Source organism: Pristiophorus japonicus, chromosome 1, assembly GCF_044704955.1.
Source record: "Pristiophorus japonicus isolate sPriJap1 chromosome 1, sPriJap1.hap1, whole genome shotgun sequence".
In the NCBI taxonomy this organism is placed as follows: Eukaryota; Metazoa; Chordata; class Chondrichthyes; family Pristiophoridae; genus Pristiophorus; species Pristiophorus japonicus.
In genome coordinates, this window is record NC_091977.1 from 164,981,387 (window position 1) to 164,999,376 (window position 17,990).

A 17,990-nucleotide genomic window follows, 5' to 3' on the forward strand; every position below is an offset into this window, starting at 1 on the left:
TCATAAAATGAGCAGTGGGAAGAGTGGAAGATGGAGACCATGGCCCCAAGTTTCCACATGATTTGCTCCTGATTTTTAGGAGCAACTGGTGTAGAACGGAGTATCTTAGAAATCGGAATTCTCCACATTTAGTTTGCTCCAGTTCTAGTCAGTTAGAACAGTTTCACTTTGGAACAGAATTTTTTTTTCAAAAGGGGGCGTGTCCGGCCACTTACGCCTGTTTTCAAAGTTTCGTCAGTGAAAACTTACTCCAAACTAACTTAGAATGGAGTAAGTGAAGATTTTTGTACGCTCGAAAAAACCTTGTCTACACTTTAGAAAATCAGGCGTAGGTTACAAATTAGGCGTAGGGAACGAGGTGGGGGGGGAAGGGAAATCATTAAATTCTACAATCAATCCTTAGTTATACTTATACAAATATTATACAAATAAATCCGACCTGAATAAAAATTTATAAGCAAAGAAAAGATTAAATAAACCATGTTCCTACCTGTGTGAAATAGCATCAGTCTTCGAGCTGCTGTGCTTCAGGCAGACCTTTCATGTTGGAGACAGGCAGGGGTGTGGCGTCAGTGTCTCGACGGCAGCGGCAGCAAGCTTCAAGCTGAGCTGCGGTGCTTGAGGCAGGTCTTCATTCTCTTCGTGGCTGGCCGCGAAGAAGCAACACCGGACGGACCCGAGGCCATTCGGCCATGAGATATCAGCGGCGTCAGTGGCTGGCCGGCAGCCGAAGAATCAACACCTGACACACGCAGCTCTTTATGGTGCTTGAGGCTATTCGGCCACGCTTTAGGGGCGGCGTCAGTGGCTCGACGGCAGCCGAAGATACAGCAGCAGCCTTCGAGCTGTGAGGGGGACTGAGGCCATTTGGACAGGGAGAGGCAGCCACATCGACAGTTTTATATTTAAATTTGCAGAATGGGTGCTGCATTGTCAACACCACGTATTATTGCAAAGTTGAATTGGCACTCTTATTTCTCCAAACACACAGTCCTTAATTTGCATGCACCAATGCAGCACCGGTTCTGCAAGTTTAGCAGTGAAAAGCTGAACTCACTGATTTCAGCAGGTGATTTATTCAGCAGTGCTGCTAAAAGCACTCCCTCACACACAGAAATATAAAAAAAATTAAATTACAAGCCTTTGCAGGGGTCCAAGAAACAAATCTTCACTTTTTCTGCAGTCTTTTTAAAAATGGGCGCGTGCCAATGTTTGTGTGAGACTGCGCGTGCGCGCACGCTCCAACGCGCACGCGCAGGGCTGCCGGCACCACGAAGGCTAATTTAAATTGTACCCGCCCCCTGCTACTTAGAAAATCGGCGCGACTGTTAGGCTCCGGCCCCTGCTGCGAAGAGCGCGCCGCGCCAAGCAGACATCAAGCTCCAAGGAGCTCGAGAATATCGGACTTTTTTTTAGGCACAGTTTTCAGCGCGAAAAACAGGCGCCCAGCTCGGAGGTGCGCCGTTTTCACCGCGGGACGAAACTTGGGGCCCATAAGTGAAATCTTTAAAAGTTTAAAACATTTTCAGTAATACAACATTGATACTGTTCTTGTAAAAATACTCTTGATATATGTTAGTGTTGGGAGGGGCGGGGTGGTGCGGGAGGAGAGGAACTGGTCAGTTCCTTGATTTGTGTCATTTTCAGCGCTATTAACATTCATACTTTTTTAATGTGTGTTGCGTGTAAAGATTAGCTGTATTACCCTTTCGCAAGCTTTAGAATCAGCCATTTATGCCCATAGCACCGTTGGAAGCTCTCTGAAAAGAGCTATCTGTTTAATCCCATTCCCTCTACCCTTTCCCCGATCTTATCCACCTTTTAAAAGCCAATATTTACCACAGAACTGCAGGTGTGAGAATGAGATATGTGGTTGCTTCAAAACAATATCAAATCTGTAACGACAAACAAGTGAGAAAGCTTAGTTGAATGCGGTTGTTTCTTATTTTGGGCGGCTCAGAAATGCGATTGAAACTGAAGAGAGGCCCATTTCGGGTGCACTGAATTCAGGAACCGTTTGAGAAGTTCCTCCTTGTTTTTCTGGGTGATCACTCTTGTTTGACCCCAAGCTGCCTAAAATGAACAAAATGCTCTAACTGCAGCCTAACCTATAATTACAAATTACAGCAAGAAAACAGTGTAAAAAGATTGTTGTCTGTTGGGGGACAGTTAATCTGACCATCTACCTGTCCCTTATAACAAATGTTTCAACATATTTATTATATTTATTTAATGTGCTTTCTGTTGCTGGAGCACAAAAAAGGAGGGAGCATAGCACCGGATCCACGGTCAGCTGACATCCCACAGTTAGCCACTGGAGACCTAGAGGCACAAGGAACGGCGAGAGACTGTAGAGAGATGTGATTGGGGCCCAGGGGAGGCGTGAGTTCGGGGCCAGGGGCAGCACGAATCAGCCCACACTGCGATATGTGTGCGCACTTGCTCCGTGCAGCAGAGCTGGTCTCCAGTCGTCTTGGGTAATCCTTACCACTGGACCAAGACCTAGCTCTGTCGAGCCCGTGTGCAATGGCCACCACACGTTAAAAACAAATCCACACACAGGCATATTCCATCCTTGAGGATGTAGTTCGGGTCCTTCATTGAAACACCTGTGAACTCATTCTTTTTTGGCATGGAAGCAAGTCATCCTTGTTTCGAGGGACCACCTATGATTATGAGAGGCACATTTGCCACGGTGCCAATGGGGCAGAGAATTTGGGCTGCAAATAGCCTCCTGTGCCACACAATGAACACTACTGACCTAAGATTTACTGTTTAATTTTATTTATAGGTTTAACTGTTTGTTGCCTATAGTGCTGTTCTCAGTTCATTGATTTCTCCTTTCTTGTGTGAGCTCCCATAATAAACATTCTGAAACTTTCTTCTCTCACCATTAGGTGGCAAATTTTTCCACAATGGACGATGACCTTGAACCTCAGCGCAATATTAGGGACTGGGATGACATCATTCCAGAAGCACAACGGAGAAGGATGGAAGAAGAGGAGCGGCAGAAGGAACTTCAAGAGATCTACTTGCTTCCTCGAATGCGCAACTGTGCCAAACAGGTAAGTGTAGGATTATTGTAATTCCTTCACTGGTACTCAACAAAAAGAGGTCAGGCAAACTCGTGCATTTTATGAACTGAAACTTCATGCATCGGTTAATTATATGGGATAGCATACAGCAGGTTGAACAATTTGCCCCTGTACTGCAGGTTATACAGTGTAGTTATACAGTATACTCCTGATCGCTCCGAAAGATGGAAGAACACTACACTGATAAATGAACAGCTCAGACCAGAACTCCTAATTTGAATTTATTAGACTCTGCACATTTTTACAAAAGCAAGGATAAATCATTACATTAAATGTGATAAATACTGGCATTGTCAAACTGTATTTGAGACAACGTACCAAAGTACTTTGAGATTCTTGGCGGCCTTTGATAACTTTACATGAATGATACTGCAGATACCGTGGATTTCCACCTCATCACAGTGAATTATGCATTAAATTTAACCAATGCACTGAGGTGCCTCTGGATTCAGAAGTGTCAATCAGGGAAATAAATACTCAACAGCTCAGGCAGCAGCTGTGGAGAGAGAAACAGAGTTAACGTTTCAGGCAGATGACAACTGGAAGATGTTTGAGATGTAACCATTTATAAGCAAGTACAGAGGCAGAGAAAAGATGGGAGGGTGGAGGGGAAGAAAGAACAAAAGGGAAGATCTGTGATAGGGTAGAAGGGCAGGAGTAATTAAATGATGAAAGGGGTTATGGTCAAGACAAAAGGGGGTGATAATGGGGCAAGTAAAGAAACAAAACACGTGTCCAGGAAAGGTGTAAATGGTTTTGGCAGAACAGCAGAGGGATGGGGACCAAACATGGAAAAAATCTCATAGGTGCAGGCTCAAGTGGCCCCAGAACATGGTGGAGAAAGGTGGGTAGAACTTTGAGTGGGTGCTGACTACCCCAAGAATCAGCCCACACCACCTCCACTCCCAGTGACTGGAGCAGCCACCCTACGTTATTAGCACGTGCTGTCTGAGAAAATGGAAGTGCTGGTTAAGCTCGAAAGTTGTTAAATTCAATGTTAAGGCTATAAACAATAAACACAACTTGTATTTATGTAGCACCTTTAAGGCGCTTCACAGGAGCATTAAAATGCCTAATGGAAAGATGAGATGCTGTTCCTTGAGCTTGCTTTGAGCTTCATTGAAACAGTGGAGGAAGCAGAGGACAGAGGTCAGAGTGGGAGTGGGGCAGAGAATTAAAGTGACAGGTGACCAGAGAATTAAAGTGACAGGTGACCAGAAGTTTGGGGTCCTGCTTGCAGACTGAACGGAGGTGTTCAGTAAAGCGATCATCCAATCTACGTTTGGTCTCCCCAATCGTGAGCAGCAAAAAAGTATACAAAATTGTAAGAAGTACAAATGAGTCTTTTGAAACAGTAAGTTCCCAAAAATGAAATGTACGATTAAAGTGCACTGCTGCCATCCTGTGGCTTAAAAAATGTATTGCACAAACAGTTCGCATTTTTTTCAATCTTACTTTTGTCAATTATTAATGCATCCTTAAACAGCAAGACAAATAACACTTCCTTCTAATTTTTCAGAATCGGTGAATACATATTTTCAGCAATATTTATATAGTTTATTCATCTACTGGAAAAGAGCTTTGCCTTTGGTGAGGTGGAATGTAGCATTAGGGTTTTGCTAACGTTTCTATTTCTATCTCAGATTAGTTTTAACGGAAGTGAAGGGAGGCGCAGAAGGAGGCGATCTTCAGAGTCGGACAGTGACTCAGTTTCTGAAGGGAAGCGCCCTAAAAAACGCGGGAGACCTCGAACAATTCCTCGTGAAAATATTAAAGGGTTTAGTGATGCTGAGATTCGAAGGTATGGTTTTAAATATAAATTATACTTTTGTATGCAATAAAACAGCTCTTCCTTTTTCATTTAATGTCACACTGATTACTTTTATCTACTTAACTCTAAAGCTACTTTCGTAAAATATTAATGGTTTGGTGACTAGCCAAAATATATATCTACATTTAATGCATGCAAATTGATTTGTCTAGCATGCCCAGCAATCTCACTTTGTTACAGAAGCAACAGGATCTAAAATACCAGATGCTGTTCACCTGAAACCAATAAGTATATTCCAATCTGCAAAGTTTTTTGGCCAAACATCAATTAAATTCTGATTGTCCCAAGTCTGTGTTCACAGTATTTTGGACTAAAGGCAGAATAATACATTGTGAATTACATACTGTGACATTCCTGTCCTTATTAAACCGTATACAATCTAGCTTAATATGAGTGACACCATGGGAGGTCTGCTAGTAAATGGTGAAAAATCAGTACTGTAAAACACTACTACAAACAGGACCGTAGACTGTGAAATATGCTGTGTTAAACTCACCTGCATTTAATTTGTAGTGATTTGCACTCGTACGGCAGTGTGACTGTGCAATTCGTGTGGCAGTGTCACTTGTTTTTTTTCCATCACCGTTTGAAAAGTGTGAATGCAACCTGTACACTTTTTTTTGTATTTTTGTTTTTTACACATCGAGTTACTTGTGAACTGTTATGGTTTAAGCATTGATTCACTTTAATGTAATTATCAGTTTAAAATAGCAGTTTAATACTATTTTGTGTTCATCAGGTTTATCAAGAGTTACAAGAAGTTTGGTGGACCTCTGGAAAGGTATGCTTCCAGTTTGTGTACAGGTTAGAGAGGAGAAAATAAGGAATAACCAATCCTGTATTTGAGTAAAAGTAAACTGTTTTTACTTTTCTCCCATTACCCATAACCATCTAATTTTAGTTGCAAAATTATAGTTAAAACTGTTGTGTGCTGTAACCTACTGGATGATCTTCTACAGGTTAGAAGCAATTGCACGAGATGCTGAACTGGTTGATAAATCGGAGGTGGACCTCAGGCGGTTGGGAGAGATGGTCCATAATGGTTGTATTAAGGCTCTACGAGAGTCCACGGGGCAGGAGAAGACAGGTATAAATTTATATTTCACAATAATTCTTTCCAGACTTACTGATGTGGACAGGATTATGAAGCAGTAGTCCTGAATCGTATATATAGTAAACTTGAACAAAATATAAATGTTAGTGTGTCAGCTGTGGCTCAGCTGGTAGCAGTCTCGCCTCTGAATCAGAAGGTTGTGGGTTCAAGACTTACTCCAGAGACTTGAGCACATAATCCAGGCTGACACTTAAGTACAGTGCTGAGGGAGTGCTGCACTGTCGGAGGTGCCGTCTTTTGGATGAGACGATCTCAACCGAGGTCCGCCAGAAGGTTTTAAGGAAATAACCAGATTCTACACAACAACCCGCCCTGTTTGGTTGGAGGACCCGCTTGGTCCTCCAACCTGTCCTCCTATTGGTCTGGAGCTCACGTCAATTACCCGCACAGTGTGAGCAGAGCATGTGTGGGCGGTGCTGGCTGGTGCAGACGCAACAAGTACGAGGTCTGGAAGGAGCAGGCTAACAAACCCTCATGGGGGGTTGGGGTGGGAGCTTGTGCTGGTTCCTGGGTTCACCCCGGCTGAAAAGAGCAGTGCAAATGCCAAACTCCGGGAACAACAGCAAGTGTGGGGAACAATCTGGGAGCGTGTGTAAATGATGGAGAAATGGTGACTGGTCAGGGAACATTTGCAAATGAAGGGAAATGGTGACTGGTCAGGGCCAGCTCCCCATACCTTCCAGAGTGCCCCCAACCCTAAACTTAAAATCCTAACTATAACTGCGATCCCTAACCCTGAAGCGTAATTGTAAAATCCTAACCCGAAAAACTAACGTAATCCCCAACCCTTAACTGTAAATACCTAACCATAGTCCTAACAGCTATTCCTCAACCCTAAAGTTTATATGTTTAATTGTATAAGTTTTCAAATCCCTCCATGACCTTGCCCTTCCTGACCTCTGTAATCTCCTCCAGTCCTACAAGTCTCCAAGATCTCTGGGCTACTCCAATTCTGGTCTCTTGTGCATTCCTGATTTTAATCGCTCCACCATTGGTGGCTGTGCCTTCAGCTGCCAAGACCCTAAGCTCTGGAATTCCCTCCCTAAACCTCTCCGCCTCACTACCTGTCTTTCCTCCTTCAAGGCGCTCCTTAAAACCTACCCTTTTAATCATGCTTTCGGTCATCTGCCTTACTACTATTTTCGTAAGGTGGGAAAGCTTATTGTCGCCTTTTTTTTTAACATTGATTTCACTTGGATTTGAAGTGCAGATGCTGCTTCTGGCTTCCAATTTCTACCAAACCTTTAATTTTTGCATTTTTCGTTATGATTTTACCCATTCTGGAAAAGTCCAATGTAAGCCCCTCAGAAATTCCTGGGAACATTTTTTTCCAAAAATTAAAACTGCGAATACAGCATTTTCTGGTAGCTGGGAGAGTTCTGGGTTTAGGCTTCTCCAGTATGTCCATCAGTCTTTGGCCTATTGGCATGAAATAACACTTAAATTCTAAACTTGACAACTTCAAGAAGGTGGCAGTCCACCACCACTTTCTTGAGGGCAACTAGGGATGGGCAATAAATGCTAGCAATAAATTACGAAACAACACCAGGCTTTCCCTCAATCGCCACTTCTCTTTCCTGTTCTCTTCCCTATCTGAGTGCAAGTACAGGTGCAGCGTCGAGAATCCGGGACGATTGGTGGCAGGGTCGTCCGGAATCCAGACCCGACGACCTCGTATGGGGGGGGGGTTGGGCATTGCCCGACCTTGGGACTCGCTTTGTCTCACTGTCGCTGCCCTTACCTCGGGACCTCCTCGGCAGGATCCGCTCGCCCGACAACTTCCTCCTTGCGGGGTCCAGCCCGCCTGACGACCTCCTCCTCGGCGGGGCCCGCCTGACGACGACCTCCTCGGCGGGGCCCGCCTGACGACCTCCTCCTCGGCGGGGCCCGCCTGACGACCTCCTCCTCGGCGGGGCCGAATGGCCCGAGCAGCTCCTTGACGGGAATTCCTCCCCCCTTTCTGACATTCCGAAATCCAGAAATACCCAAACCTGGGCTCGGGTGTTTCCGAATTCGTGACATAGAAACATAGAAAATAGGTGCAGGAGCAGGCCATTCAGCCTTTCTAGCCTGCACCGCCATTCAATGAGTTCATGGCTGAACATGCAACTTCAGTACCCCCTTCCTGCTTTCTCGCCATACCCCTTGATCCCCCGAGTAGTAAGGACTTCATCTAACTCCCTTTTGAATATATTTAGTGAATTGGCCTCAACTACTTTCTGTGGTAGAGAATTCCACAGGTTCACCACTCTCTGGGTGAAGAAGTTTCTCCTCATCTCGGTCCTAAATGGCTTACCCCTTATCCTTAGACTGTGACCCCTGGTTCTGGACTTCCCCAACATTGGGAACATTCTTCCTGCATCTAACCTGTCTAAACCCGTCAGAATTTTAAACGTTTCTATGAGGTCCCCTCTCATTCTTCTGAACTCCAGTGAATACAAGCCCAGTTGATCCAGTCTTTCTTGATAGGTCAGTCCCACCATCCCAGGAATCAGTCTGGTGAATCTTCGCTGCACTCCCTCAATAGCAAGAATGTCCTTCCTCAAGTTAGGAGACCAAAACTGTACACAATACTCCAGGTGTGGCCTCACCAAGGCCCTGTACAACTGTAGCAACACCTCCCTGCCCCTGTACTCAAATCCCCTCGCTATGAAGGCCAACATGCCATTTGCTTTCTTAACCGCCTGCTGTACCTGCATGCCAACCTTCAATGACTGATGTACCATGACACCCAGGTCTCGTTGCACCTCCCCTTTTCCTAATCTGTCACCATTCAGATAATAGTCTGTCTCTCTGTTTTTACCACCAAAGTGGATAACCTCACATTTTTCCACATTATATTTCATCTGCCATGCATTTGCCCACTCACCTAACCTATCCAAGTCACTCTGCAGCCTCATAGCATCCTCCTCGCAGCTCACACTGCCACCCAACTTAGTGTCATCCGCAAATTTGGAGATACTGCATTTAATCCCCTCGTCTAAATCATTAATGTACAATGTAAACAGCTGGGGCCCCAGCACAGAACCTTGCGGTACCCCACTAGTCACTGCCTGCCATTCTGAAAAGTACCGATTTACTCCTACTCTTTGCTTCCTGTCTGACAACCAGTTCTCAATCCACATCAGCACACTACCCCCAATCCCATGTGCTTTAACTTTGCACATTAATCTCTTGTGTGGGACCTTGTCGAAAGCCTTCTGAAAGTCCAAATATACCACATCAACTGGTTCTCCCTTGTCCACTTTACTGGAAACATCCTCAAAAAATTCCAGAAGGTTTGTCGAGCATGATTTCCCTTTCACAAGTCCATGCTGACTTGGACCTATCATGTCACCATTTTCCAAATGCACTGCTATGACATCCTTAATAATTGATTCCATCATTTTACCCACTACTGAGGTCAGGCTGACCGGTCTATAATTCCCTGTTTTCTCTCCCTCCTTTTTTAAAAAGTGGGGTTACATTGGCTACCCTCTACTCGATAGGAACTGATCCAGAGTCAATGGAATGTTGGAAAATGACTGTCAATGCATCCACTATTTCCAAGGCCACTTCCTTAAGTACTCTGGGATGCAGTCCATCAGGCCCTGGGGATTTATCGGCCTTCAATCCCATCAATTTCCCCAACACAATTTCCCGACTAATAAAGATTTCCCTCAGTTCCTCCTCCTTACTAGACCCTCTGACCCCTTTTATATCCGGAAGGTTGTTGGTGTCCTCCTTAGTGAATACCGAACCAAAGTACTTGTTCAATTGGTCTACCATTTCTTTGTTCCCAGTTATGACTTCCCCTGATTCTGACTGCAGGGGACCTACGTTTGTCTTTACTAACCTTTTTCTCTTTACATACCTATAGAAACTTTTGCAATCCGCCTTAATGTTCCCTGCAAGCTTCTTCTCGTACTCCATTTTCCCTGCCCTAATCAAACCCTTTGTCCTCCTCTGCTGAGTTCTAAATTTCTCCCAGTCGGAAAGCAAATCGAAAGCCCAGAATCCGGAACGGCCTCAGTACTGAGTGTTCCAGATTTTGGGCGCTGCACCTGTACAACGAACATCTCGTTTCTGACCATACTGCTACCCTTGCCTTATCCACCAAGCAGCCTGGCCAATAATAAAGTAAGAGCAGCTAAGGCAAAAATTTAAATGTCTAGCGGCTATGGGACCAGACTCTTAATTTCATGTTCAGGATTGGATGTGTATTGTTGCACCATTATCAGGCAGTCTACAATTATTGCTGGAAATACTCAGCAGGTCAGGCAGCATCTTTGGAGAGAGAAGAGGAGTTAACAAAACTAACGAACGATCATTGACCTGACGCGTTAACTCCTTTTTGTCTCGCCGCAGAGGCTGCCTAACCTGCTGAGTATTCCCAGCATATGCAGTATTATGCTTTTCTACAATTATTGTCTGTTGCTGCTTTTCAAACCCATGCAAAGGTCATTCCTCCTTGAATATAAATAAAGCCGAATATTGTGTTTGTTGTTTTGCACGTGTTCTGCATCTGCAGTGAAAGTATCTGAAATGTTATTTTTGAAACAGCTGCCAGGCGTGGTAAAGTCAAAGGACCTACGTTCCGCATCTCAGGTGTTCAGGTGAACGCTAAGCTCGTCATTGCTCACGAAGAGGAACTGGCACCTTTGCACAAATCCATTCCACCAGATCCAGAGGACAGGAAGAAGTAAGTTTTTATGTTATTTAAACACTATTATGAATTAGTATTACTGTTTCAATTATCAGTGCTTCACATCCCTCATCATCATCATAGGCGGTCCCTCGAGTTGAGGATGACTTGCCTCCATGGCAAAAAGTTCACAGGTGTTTCAATGAAGGACCTAGTATTTCAGGTCCCGAACTAAATCTTAGTGTGGAAGATGCCTGTGTGTGGATTTTTTTAACGTGTGGTGGCCGTTGCACACCAGCCACCACATGGGCTTGACAGAGCAAGGTCTTGGTCCAGTGGCAAGGGTTAACCAAGACGACTGGAGACCAGCTCTGCTGCGCAGACCTAGTGCGCATACATATCGCAGTGTGGGCTGGCCCGTGCTGCCCCTGGGCCCCTCGCTTCTTCTGGGTTCCAAACTCATGCCTCTCCTTGGCCCCGATCATGTCCCTCTACATTCTGTCGCCGTTTCTTCACCCCGACCTCACCGCTCCTGCAGTACCTGTCCACGCTCCAATCACCGGCTAGGTCCTGAGGGTTCCGGATAAGGGAGGTTCAACCTGTACTACAACATCGAAGGTACTACAAAACTGTCTGGGAACAAACAAGAATATACACACTCAATCCAGAGAGTAAAGGCTCTGTATTTTCAACATGTGCCCAAAGGACACACCTATCTGCTTCAATCGCTATAAATACTTTTAGGCCAGTTTTACATTTAAAGGGCTGTTGGCATGTATTTGGGAATACGTGTCTGCCCAGCAGTCTGCGCAGCCCCCGGCCCTAAACAACCATCCCTAAACAACTATCGTGTACCTCACAAACTGTTTGGGCTTCACACACACACACAAAAATCCCCATGCGATGTGTAAAGGGAGTGATAATTGTAATCAATAAATTATTTTATTGTGCTGCTTTAGTTGGTTCACGAAGACCCATCAAAATCTTCTCTGGATAACTAAGGATGGGCATTAAATGTAACCGTCCCAGTATTGCCCTCCCTGTGATCTGTACCACTAAACAGGATAGGAATAGCAACATTTGGAAACACTGCCAGCTCCTTGTCACAAACCATCCTGATTTGGACATATTTTGCCGTTCCTTCATCGTCACTGCGGCAAAATCCTAGAACTCATTACCTAACAACATTGGGGGAAACACCTTCACTACACAAACGGCAGTAGTTCAAAGAGAAGGTCCACTACCTTCTCAGGGTGACTAAGGATGGGTAATACATGCAGCCATGCCAGTGTCACTCACACATCCTGAGAACAAATGTAACAAATGTATAAATATTAAGGTTGATCTCAATTTTGTGTTCTCTTAATATGTTGAGATGATACAATGTTGGCGCTCAAATTTTCCCTGTTCATAAACCACATGCACAATAAATAACTGTTTCTGGCTTTCCCTGAAAAGAACAGTAAAATGTAGAATATATCAGTTGTATAGATGTTATTTGGTACTTTATAGAGAAAGCACATCCTCTGCAGAAACAATTTATAAAATTCATGGTAATTGTTTAATCAAAAAGTAATGTCCAACAATGTTAGGTAGTAGAAACCAAGTACACTCTTTAAATGTGTTATTTTTAACTGCAATTTCATGTATTTTTCTTTCTTTCTGCCACAGATACACCATCCCATGCCATACTAAAGCAGCTCACTTTGATGTAGACTGGAACAAGGAAGATGACTCCAATCTTTTAATAGGCATCTATGAATATGGCTATGGTAGCTGGGAAATGATTAAAATGGACCCTGACCTCAATTTAACGCACAAGGTACAAGATTGATCATTGAACATCAATTAACTGGATAGTTTGCAGACAAAACTACTATGCCAAATGTCAAAATAATTTGCATAGCATTTAGATCTCTTGTAAAATTGGATATATAAATTAATACAAAAACTTACATTGAACATTGTTTCTATGGTACAACTGTGCTGCTATGGTATGGATATAATATCTCGGCCTGAATCCTAATTTTATTTACAAGCCTATGTATTTGTAATCTGCTGTGTCTCTTTACTTTTACAAATCACAACTTCAATTTGAGCACATCTGTTTCCCAGCAACTGAATTTAATTTGTTCCAGGATAGTTTGTTGAAAACTGACCAATTTTGAGTTTATTGATTTCCAATCAGGTCACACCTCTGCTGGCTCAGCACTGGATGGTTTTCTTGGCCCTGGTTGGTGTTAAAATCACCGTGTAGCATAAACAGATCATTTATTTCCAGCCAGATCAACTGCTTAAAGCAGTTCTGCAATATAAAAGGGAAGCATCTTGCATGAATATAAAATGGGTGATAGAAGTAGCATTGATATAAAAATTTTACGCTGTCCCTGTTACACAGGGATAACTGGAAGAAAGTAAAGTCTTAAGATAAACTTAATTGATTTGAATCATAGATGCCATCTTTGAAGGAGTTGAGTGGTTTGTCACATTAAAGACCGAATAATAATTTTGACCAGTTGTACAAATGAAGGGAAACTTTTTTTTCTACTTGGCTTATGCTGTCATTGCCCATTAGGAAAAAATTCAATTATATTCTTTTGTTTTTGTTAATTGTAGCAACATTTTCTTGCTCTTTTTTAAGATTTTGCCTGATGATCCAGATAAGAAGCCTCAGGCCAAACAATTGCAGACCCGAGCTGACTACCTCATCAAACTACTTAGTAAAGACCTGGCCAGGAAAGAGGCACAAAGGCTTGCTGAGGTACATGATCCTTTGCAGTATTCACTGTTCCAAGTTTCCTGCCACATGTATTTGTACATTGTTTTCGAAGATGATTAAGGTGGTGTGGTTACTAACGAAAGTCCTTATTCGATATTGGGATGTGGGTGACACTGGTATGGCTGCATTTATTGCCCATCCTTGGCATGAGTTGGTGGTGCTGGTGGGCCTTTTCTTTAAGCCAATGCAGTGTTTGTGCTCCCACATTGGTATTGGACAGATAATTTCAGGATTTTGACAATGAAGGAGCAGAATTGCATGTTCTGGTGCTTAATTCCATGATTTCCATGTCATTGAGCCAAATGTGTGATTGTCAGTCAAAGGAGGTAGACAATTAAGGTGTGGGGTGGGGGGCGACTACTCTCTTGCCTCCTGCAAGGTTTCTCTTGATGCATTTACCATCAGGCACACCTCCCCACAACCCCTCCCTTGATAATAGCTATGCGACACCTATTATATCAGCGTGCTGCAAATTTTACATTTCAATTGGACTCCTACGACTTGAAAGTTGCCGCTGGGGGGATTAGTGCAACCTCTGGTCGGCAAGTTGTCTTGCCTAATTTTAACCCATCCCATGCACTGTTCCCACCCAACAGGCAGGTTGTGGGAGATTAAAATTGAGTCCATTGTTACGCTGTGCCTCGTTCGCGGCTAGCTGGGAACTGGTATTTTGAGTGGAATTCTCCCTGTGCGATGACCTTAGTTTTCAATACAGCGTTAACCACCGTGATATCAGCCAGGGAATGAGCGATTAATGCTCACCAATCGCATTGTTCCTGGAATGAAAATTCACAACGTCACATCAGGGACAGTTGTAAATGCATGTTTGTTTCCAGGCACTTTTCATGTGCAAAATGACAGGACTAAGAGGGGATTACAAACAATAATTGTACAGCTATCTACCCCCTTTTTTAATTAAAGATATGTGACTGGGGGATATAATGCCAACCAAAATATAATGGTGAAGGTGCCACATCTGAACAGTTATAAAGGTCAAATGTCTGAAATTTGTATGTAGTATACCTTTTAATGTCCATGGTTCAATTGATAATGTTCTTAAGTCAGAGGTTAAACCCACTCCTGACTTGGGCAAATAATCTATTTGACACTTTAGATTAACTGGTGGTTCTTTTAATTTATTTGTGGGACCTTGTGTGCAAGTTGACTGGGCTTGCATTCGTCTATATAACAACAGTCATTGCATTTCAATAATTAATAAATTGGTTATGAAGCTCTTGGAATGCCTTGAGGATGTGATAAGGTGCTGTATAAATTCCAGTTCTTAATTGGGAAAATGTTAGGCATCCACCTTGATGCCCATTTTACAAACTTCAATATGTAAAACTCTTGGCTTCATGTATAATAGTGGTACGATTTGTCAGTTCTTGTGAACAGTTACAGGATGCATTCAAGGCGATTGATTTACAGGTTTCACAGGTAATTGGACAGAATGTGATAAAGGATGAGATCAGTGCAGTAGTGGGAAATGATATTGGTTCAGAAGATCGAGATGTAGAATCAGTTTGGGTGAAGATAAGAAATAATACGGGAAATAAGTCACTGGTGGGAGTAGTCCATAGGCCCCCTAATAGTAGCTACACTGTAGGACAGAGTATAAATCAAGAAATAATGGAGGCTTGTAAGAAAGGTACTGCAATAATCATGGACGACTTTAATCTTCACATAGATTGGACAAATCAAATTGGCAAAGGTAGCCTTGAGGAAGAGTTCATAGAGTGTATTCAGGATGGTTTCTTGGAACATTACATTGTGAAACCAACCAGGGATCAAGCTTATTCTAGATTTGGTAATGTGTAATGAGATAGGATTAGTTAATGATCTCATAGTAAAGGATCCTCTCGTAGAGTGATCATAGCATGTTAGAATTTCAAATTCAGTTTGAGGGTGAGAAACTTGGGTCTCAAACTAGTGTCCTAAACTTAAATAAAGGCAGTTACAAAGATATGAAGAAAGAGTTGACAAAAGTGGACTGGGAAAATAGATTAAAGGGTAACACCGTAGATGAGCAGTGGCAGACATTTAAAGTGATATTTCATAACTCTCAGCAGTTATATATTCCAGTGAGAAAGAAAGACTTCGAGAAGGATGAACCATCCGTGGCTAACTAAGGAAGTTAAGGATGGTATCAAATTGAAAACAAAGCCATACAATGTTGCAAAGATTAGAGGTAGGCCAGAAGATTGGGAAATTTTTAGAAACCAGCAAAGGATGACTAAAAAAATAAAAAAAAGATAGATTGAGAGTAAACTAGCAAGAAATATAAAAACAGACAGTATGAGCTTCTACAGGTATATAAAAAGGAAGAGAGTAGCTTAAGTAAATGTTGATCCCTTAGAGGATGAGACTGGGGAATTAATAATGGGAAACAGGGAAATGGCAGAGACTTTGAACAAATATTTTGTATCGGTCTTCACGGTAGAAAACACTAAAAGCATCCCAGTAATAATAGATAATCAAGGGGGGAACTTAAAACAATCATTATCATTAGAGAAAATGTCCCAGGCAAACTAATGGGACTAAGGGTGGACATGTCCCCTGGACCTGATGGCCTGCATGCAAGGGTCTTAAAAAAGGTGGCTGCAGAGATAGTGGATGCATTGGTTGTAATCTACCAAAATTCCCTGGATTCTGGAGAGGTCCCCGCCGATTGGAAAACCGCAAATGTAACGCCCCTATTCAAGAAAGGAGAGAGACACAAAGCAGGAAACTATAGAACAGTTAGCCTAACATCTGTCATTGGGTCATTATTAAGGAAGAAGTAGCAGGACATTTAGAAAACCATGATACAATCAAGCGGAGTCAGCATGGTTTTATGAAAGGGAAATCATGTTTCACAAATTCTCTAGAATTCTGTGAGGATGTAATAAGCACGGTGGATGAAGGGGAATCAATAGATGTAATGTATTTTGGATTTTCAGAAGGCATTCGATCAGGTGCCACAAACGGTTATTGCACAAGATAAGAGCTCATGGGGTTGGGGGTAATATATTGGCATGGATAGAGGATTGGTTAACTAACAGAAAGAGAGTCTGGATAAATGGGTCGTTTTCAGGTTGGCAAACTAATTTGTGGGGTGCCACAGGGATCAATGCTGGGGCCTCAACTATTTACAATCTATATTAATGACTTGGATGAAGGGACCAAGTGTAATGGAGCCATATTTGCAGATACTACAAAGATGGGTGGGAAAGCAAGTTGTGAGGAGGATGCAAACAATCTGTAAAGGGATATAGACAGGCTAAGTGAATGGGCAAAAATTTGGCAGATGGAGTATAATCACTTTGGTAAGAAGTATAAAAAGCAAATTATTATTTAAATGGAGAGAGACTACAAAATACTGCGGTACAGAAGGACCTTGGTGTCCTTGTACATGAAACACAAAGTTAGTATGCAGGTACAGCAAGTAATTAGGACGGCAAATGGAATGTTGGCCTTTATTGCAAGGGGGATGGAGTATAAAAGTAGGGAAAACTTGCTACAACTGTACAGGGTGTTGGTGAGACCATACCTGGAGTACTGCCTACAGTTTTGTCTCCTTATTTAAGGAGGGATATACTTGTATTGGAGGCAGTTCAAAGAAGGTTCACTAGATTGATTCCTGAGATGAAGAGGTTGTCTTATGAAGAAAGGTTGAGCAGATTGGGCCTCATTGGAGTTTAGAAGAATGAGAAGTGATCTTAGTGAAACATATCAGATTCTGAGGAGGCGTGACAGGGTAGATGCAGAGAGACTGTTCCCTCGTGGGAGAATCTAGAACTTGGGGCCATAGTTTCAAAATAAGGAGTTGCCTATTTAAAACGAAAATGAGGAGGAATTTCTTCTCTGAGGGTCGTGAATCTTGGAATTCTCTACCCCCAGAGAGGTGTGGGGGCTGGGTCATTGAATGTATTTAAGGTGGCGATAGACAGATTTTTAAAAGATAAGGGAGTCGAGGGTTATGGGGAGCAGACGGGGAAGTGGACTTGAGGCCAGGATCAGATCAGCCATGATCTTATTGAATGGCGGAGCAGGCTCGAGGAGCCAAATGGCCTACTTCTGCTCCTATTTCTTATGTTCTCATTCCCGAAAATCCTGGAACACCATATAATTAAAAAAATGGCATTTAACTTAATTGATCATTGTAAAACAGTAATGCTGATGGTGATCCTAGTTTTTAAAATTTGCACATATTGAATTCATGTTGAACTCTACTTGCTTACACTTTTGTGCTTTATTTTAAAAAGGCTAATTCAAAAAAAAGGAAGCCAAGGAATAAAAGGAGTAAAGCTGTAAAAATTGTGAAGATAGAGGAGATTAAAAATGACTCATCATCACCACCACCTTCAGTCAAAAGCTCAGATGAAGAAGGAGAGATCAAAGTAAGGATTCAGATGTTGCAAATAGATCATGGTATTTTTCATTAAACTGGAAAGTTATTACCCGACATTACATCTCCATCTCCACCCTCGACTCTACAGCTGCCTGCCGTGCTATCTGGCTGCCTGTCTGACATCACTGGTGATGAGCCAGAACTTTCTCCAACTAAG

At 42.8% G+C, this 17,990-nt stretch overlaps 1 protein-coding gene across 3 annotated transcripts in view; it reads left to right on the forward strand.

The window, feature by feature from the left end:
• chd1 (chromodomain helicase DNA binding protein 1) overlaps nucleotides 1–17,990 on the forward strand; it is a 260,522-nt gene that overhangs the window by 227,049 nt on the left and 15,483 nt on the right. For all 3 annotated transcript variants that reach the window (XM_070884355.1, XM_070884362.1, XM_070884360.1), the window contains 8 exons: nucleotides 2,898–3,065; nucleotides 4,739–4,896; nucleotides 5,666–5,707; nucleotides 5,886–6,013; nucleotides 10,583–10,721; nucleotides 12,336–12,486; nucleotides 13,306–13,425; nucleotides 17,688–17,822. In XM_070884355.1, coding sequence (XP_070740456.1) covers nucleotides 2,898–3,065; nucleotides 4,739–4,896; nucleotides 5,666–5,707; nucleotides 5,886–6,013; nucleotides 10,583–10,721; nucleotides 12,336–12,486; nucleotides 13,306–13,425; nucleotides 17,688–17,822 — 1,041 coding nt within the window. The remainder of the gene's footprint in view (nucleotides 1–2,897; nucleotides 3,066–4,738; nucleotides 4,897–5,665; nucleotides 5,708–5,885; nucleotides 6,014–10,582; nucleotides 10,722–12,335; nucleotides 12,487–13,305; nucleotides 13,426–17,687; nucleotides 17,823–17,990) is intronic.